Source organism: Macaca mulatta, chromosome 12 (genome assembly GCF_049350105.2).
Source record: "Macaca mulatta isolate MMU2019108-1 chromosome 12, T2T-MMU8v2.0, whole genome shotgun sequence".
Lineage (NCBI taxonomy): Eukaryota > Metazoa > Chordata > Mammalia > Primates > Cercopithecidae > Macaca > Macaca mulatta.
Window position 1 is genome coordinate 75,009,317 of NC_133417.1, and position 6,000 is coordinate 75,015,316.

General features: G+C 35.0%; 1 protein-coding gene across 6 annotated transcripts in view; it reads left to right on the forward strand.

Moving 5' to 3' along the window:
* The window catches only part of UBR3 (ubiquitin protein ligase E3 component n-recognin 3), a 268,381-nt gene extending 262,614 nt beyond the window's left edge, over nt 1–5,767 (forward strand). For all 6 annotated transcript variants that reach the window (XM_015110341.3, XM_015110343.3, XM_015110344.3 and 3 more), the window contains 3 exons: nt 1,120–1,329; nt 1,850–1,989; nt 3,357–5,767. In XM_015110341.3, coding sequence (XP_014965827.1) covers nt 1,120–1,329; nt 1,850–1,989; nt 3,357–3,474 — 468 coding nt within the window. In that variant the 3' untranslated portion in view covers nt 3,475–5,767. The remainder of the gene's footprint in view (nt 1–1,119; nt 1,330–1,849; nt 1,990–3,356) is intronic.
* Nucleotides 5,768–6,000: the final 233 nt, after the last annotated feature.

The window sequence follows — 6,000 nt, forward strand, 5'->3', positions numbered from 1 at the left end:
CTGTTGCCTTACATCTCTCTTCATGAGGGAAATTATTGGAGGTAATGTGCTATGGGCTACTGGATAACATGCAGCCTAACCTATAATAAGTGTCAAGTTCAGTGAGGACAAATTGTTATCCCCTCCCTTTAATGGAAGGGTTCCACTGTAATCAACTCATTTCAGAATGTGCCATCCTTGGGGTCCAGGGTTGGGCACTGAGTACTGGCAAATGATATATTGTATACTGTTCTTATAATTGCTTCCATGGACACTTTATCCATTAACTTGTTGATGAGGAACAAGCTAGCTTAGTTACTCCACTGATTTAGGTAGATTATGGCTGCATGTAGGTAACATGATATGATCTCCATTTAAATTGACTATTACTTAGTTTCTTAAGGTGATAGACTCACACTACATTTTATCTGTTTTAAGTGTGAATGGAGTAGCATCTAGAAAAATTTAATGCTGTTGCCGGTATTTTTATACAGCTGCAAATAGTTAATAAAGCATACCCTTCAGGGAAATTTAACTAACTTGAAATTTTTTTTATTCTTAAAGCAAGAAATGTATGAAAAGAATTCTAACCCAGCACTTAACGGATATAAAAGATCTTAAGAGCTTGAGGTGTAATGAATTGTACATATTCTAGGAAGGAGATTCTACATTATAAAGTATTAAAGTAGAAAAAATGAGTTATAACCATGATTTCCCCTAAAGAAAAAGCTAAAGAATTGTTTGAGAATGGTCAAAACTTGGTTTTAAAAAATATGTAACTTTTAAAAACCTTTGCACTATGCATGTTTAAAGTCAAATACAATTAGATGTATTTTCCCTGCATGCTTAGAGATGGTATTTTTCTTTTAAAGTAATAACAAGTTTAAATGTTTTAGGTTGCTTAATCTAAAAAATTAAATCATATTGTAATTGGAAACGATAATACATTAAAATAGATAATGGTAACTGTTGAACTACTATTTTAGTCATGTATAAAATGGAAATGAGAGGAGTGTTAATGAAGAAAATAAGCCACATTCTTGGAGGCAGATTTTTCTTTCTGTAAAAATTACTTTTAAAAAATATATTGTGTTAGTGACTTAAATACATAAAACTAATGAATATTTTTGGATGTTTTAGGCCTTGCTTATCCAAGAGTCAAAATGGAAATTACCACACCTACTACAGTTGCCTGAGAATTATAACACCATTTTTCAGTACTACCACAGAAAAACCTGTAGTGTCTGCACCAAGGTTCCTAAAGATCCTGCTGTTTGCCTTGTGTGTGGTACTTTTGTATGCCTGAAAGGACTTTGCTGCAAGCAACAAAGTTACTGTGAATGTGTATTGGTAAGCAATAATAGATAATACAAAATTTATGAAAACATAGATCTCATAGCACAAGGAAAATATGGTCAAGCCAGCTCTTCATATTTAACTACACTTTGAATTAAGTATATAATACATACAGGGATTGTGTGTTTTTTAATCCAGTAGAACAGTAAAAAAACAAAGTCTCTGAGGTTTTAAGTGAGTAAATCCTTCCTTAAGTACAATTCTAGTTCTCTTTTCACCTACTATCCTTTAATGGTATATACTTGGGAATGTGCTGTGAAACAAAAGTCATCTGTGCTGTTGGAGATACTAGACTCTGAATTAGATTGGCTCTTAATTGCTTTACTAGATATTCCTTACCCAAATTCCTCTTAATGTATTAATAATAAAGTTTCATTGGAGTTATAAGTTTAACTTCAATGAAATCTTACTATTTTTAAGTCACTGTATTATTTAGAAGGCATTAAGATATTCTTGATTTTATTATAAAGCCTATTTGATTATGAAGTTCATTAATATATTTTTAATTTTTTAGCATTCTCAGAACTGTGGTGCAGGAACAGGTATTTTCCTTTTGATCAATGCATCGGTAATTATCATCATTCGAGGTCACCGCTTCTGCCTCTGGGGTTCCGTGTATTTGGATGCTCATGGAGAGGAAGACCGGGATCTTAGGTGAGATGTTCATGGATATATCCTGGTGTTTTATTGAAATTTGGTCAGTGAAAACCAATATGCTATTCCTGGCTTTGTAATTACAATTTTTTTAATATTAAGAAATTCTTGCCAGGCGCGGTAGCTCACGCCTGTAATCCCAGCACTTTGGGAGGCCGAGGCAGGTGGATCACGTTAGGTCGGGAGTTCAAGACCAGCCCGACCAACATGGAGAAACCCTGTCTCTACTAAAAATACAAAATTAGCCGGGGTGGTGGCACATGCCTGTAGTCCCAGCTACTCGGGAGGCTGAGGCGGGAGAATCGCTTGAACCCGGGAGGCGGAGGTTGCGGTAAGCCAAGATGGCGCCATTGCACTCCAGCATGGGCAAAAAGAGGGAAACTGTCTCAAAAAAAAAAAAAAGAAATTCCTACAGTCATTAATTTAGAGCTATTTCTAGTTTTTGAGATATTGTCCCTATCAATACATTGAGGAAACATGACATAAACCAAATTACCATGTGAGGTTTTTGCCACGAAGAATCTGTTGGCCAGGCCCAGTGGCTCACACCTGTAATCTCAGCACTTTAGGAGGCTGAAGCAGGAGGATTGCTTGAACCCAGGAGTTTGAGACCAGCCTGGGCAACATAGTGAGACCTCATCTCTACAAAAAATAAATAAATAAATAAGCCAGGTGTGGTGGTATATGCCTGTGGTCCCAGCAATTCGGAAGGAGGTGGAAGGATCGCTTGAGCCCGGCAGGTGGAGGTTGCAGTGAGCTGTGATCGTGCCACTGCACACCAACCTGGGCAACAGAGAAAGACTGTCTCAAAAAAGAAGAATCTAGTAAAAAAAGAAATGCGGTAGGTGCGGTGGCTCATGCCTGTAATCCCAGCACTTTGGGAGACCGAGGTGGGTGGATCACTTGAGGTCAGGAGTTCGAGACCAGGCTGGCCAGTATGGTGAAACCCCGTGTCTACTAAAAATACAAAAAATTAGCTGGGCATGGTGGCAGGCACCTGTAGTCCCAGCTACTCGGGAGGCTGAGGCAGGAGAATGGCGTGAACTTGGGAGGCAGAGCTTGCAGTGAGCTGAGATCGCGCCACTGCGCTCCAGCCTGGGTGACAGAGTGAGACTCTGTCTCAAAAAATAAATAAATAAATAAATAAAAGATAAAAAAAATAAAAAAAGAGACAGACATGGTGGTGAGCACCTGTAATCCCAGCTACTCGAGAGGCTGAAACAGAATTGCTTGAATCCAGGAGGTGGAGGTTGCAGTGAGCTGAGATTGCTCCACTGTGAGAGACTGTCTCAAAAAAAAGAAGAAAGAAATGCAAGTGAAATCTTCCTTGTATGATATTAATACTTTTTTTTTTCTTTTTATTCTAGGCGAGGCAAGCCTCTCTACATTTGTAAGGAAAGATACAAAGTTCTTGAGCAACAGTGGATTTCCCATACTTTTGATCACATCAATAAAAGATGGGGTCCACATTACAATGGGCTGTGACTCTCCACCTCAGCATTGCATCATATCATCATTTTCGCTACGAATTTATTTTTCAACGATAAGCTTTAACTTAATTTGGGGGATTAACACTTTTGCTGAGGGAGAAAAAGAAAACATATTATGAAGCCTTTCCAAAATTAGGTGCTTGGTAATCACGTTAATGGTATAATAATTTGTTTTAATATCTGGAAAACATTAATAACAAGTTAAATTATTCTTTAGTGGTCATTTTTTAAGTGCACAATTAATAAGAAGCACAACTTGTTCACAAACTCATTCAGAAATGATTCTCCCAACAATGCATATCAGCTATTCATTGATACTTAGAGTGGGTGTGATTTATTTGACATTTTACTGCTTCTTTCTGTGTTTTAATTTGCATCTGCTAAGCATAATGCATCTTTTTTCCTCTGCCATTCTTGTGTTGATTTGAGAATTTTTCTGTATGTAATTAGAAAAAAATGTAAAACATGATTTATGTGAAATATTGTATAGTAAAAGTTGGTCTAATAGTAGAACTTTAAAATTTTTTCTTATTGTGAGGAATCTGTTAAAAGTTTAAGGCTTTGCTGAAAACTGAATTCATTCTCAGGAATTTCATAAATCTTCTCCCCAGGTAAATAATTGAAATAGCTGTAAAATAAGTAGATAGCTGCTGTTAATATAATACAGTACATTTTGGGGGGCATATGTGTGGTTGGGGGGGTCCTTAAAAATCAAAATTTGCCATTTCAAGTTGGATGAATTACTAGAGGTAATAACAAATCTTACTATAAAATCAAGAGGTACATACATTGGGCAGATGTTGATTCTGTGCATGCCCACCTTTTATTACTAAACAAGGTTTTGTTTATATGATTGTATTAGAAATGCTCAGACTTCCCCAGAAGTGAACCATAAGTTTTGGAACTTTCTTTCAGCTCAAGAGGTTCAGCTATATTGTATTTGTGCAGTGTAATCACTGCTATTTCTGCTTGGTTTCCTAAAAGGAAAAAAAAAAAAAAAGGCGCAGTGGTGATGACCCTCATGAATGAGCCTTGCTTCTGCATTCTTCTTAGAAACTGCTGTGAAAAACAATTTATGTTTGCAGGGTTTAAAAATCAGTAAAAATGGGAATGATTGAGCTAAAACCCACTCTATGAGAAGGAAAATTACTGAAAAGCATGTGATATATTGCTACAAAGATTTTTTTCCCTAAATGATTCGGTAATTGATTATTTAACATATAGTGCTATCAAATCAAGCTATCCCTGGTACTTTGGACTTCCATGGCTTGTTATATAAAATTACATTTTTACATGTAAAAATAAACTAAACAAATCTAATGATAAAGTATAAAAATAATGTCAGATCCATGTTCTAAAAAATGTTTGTAATGACATGACATTACAAGAGTATAAAAATGGATATTAAATGATGGCCTTGCATTAAAATATGGAAAGCAGAGCAGTACATATTCAAATGTATTCACAAAGTCAAAAAATTACCTATAGTTCTACAATAAAATACATGGAAATAGCTTGCTATTTTTATATACATTTCCAAAATATTAAGATAACTTTCTGTAAGACTCAAATGATTCTGTTTGACTAAATAGCTGTCCTTTCCAACACATTGCTACTTTTTTAAATACTGTATCATAAGTTCAGCCTGTCATACTTTTTGCATTGATCATTATGAATACCAGACCATTTGTAAGTGTGGTTGAAGAGCAAAATGCTAATTTACATCTCTAGTAAATACTGTTACAGGATTCATGAACTTGAATAATTCTACAGTTTGAAACTCTGATGCTATATATACATGGTATAATGTATTCAGACTTTGATTACTACTTATTTAAAATGGAATGTTTTATGGTTGTGCATATGGATGTGAAGTGAAAATATTAGCCTTAACTTTAAAATTTGGGTGTTTGATAGTGTTTATTTTGATATTGGTGAATTAGTCACCAGTAAATTTTAAAAAAGCACTTGGTTGAAAATTGTACTTGAATACATACATGCATGCTGCTAAACTAGAACTTTAATTTTTCCCCATAACTTTTATAAGTCCCATTTATAAACCCACTTTTAAAAATAACAGGTCCAAGTTAGAGTGATGTGTGTATATTATTCAAAAAAATGTACTGGTGTGATATCTTGTATGAATGATCATTTAAATACAGTACATTACTGTAGAAGCTAAATTGATCTTTATAATTAAGCAGAAATTACAAAACTAGGAATAATCAACATTGTAAGATATGTTAATAAAAACCTGCTGTCATTTGGTTTGTGAAAGGTCCTTAAAATGTTTACTGCTTACATTTTTTTTTCCCCCAAAGATATTGACAGTAATATATGTGAGTGAACATGGCTGAAAAGATCAAAGCATAACATAATTAGTAGTTGCTTTAGGGTGCAGTAAGTGTGTAAAGGGTTTGCTTTGCCTTTTTTTTATTTGCAGAGCTAGTTCTTGCTTCTTCAGTCCTTGTCTCATAATCAGTGTCTTTGCTAAGTGTGTGTGTTTGGTAGGGGGAGAAGG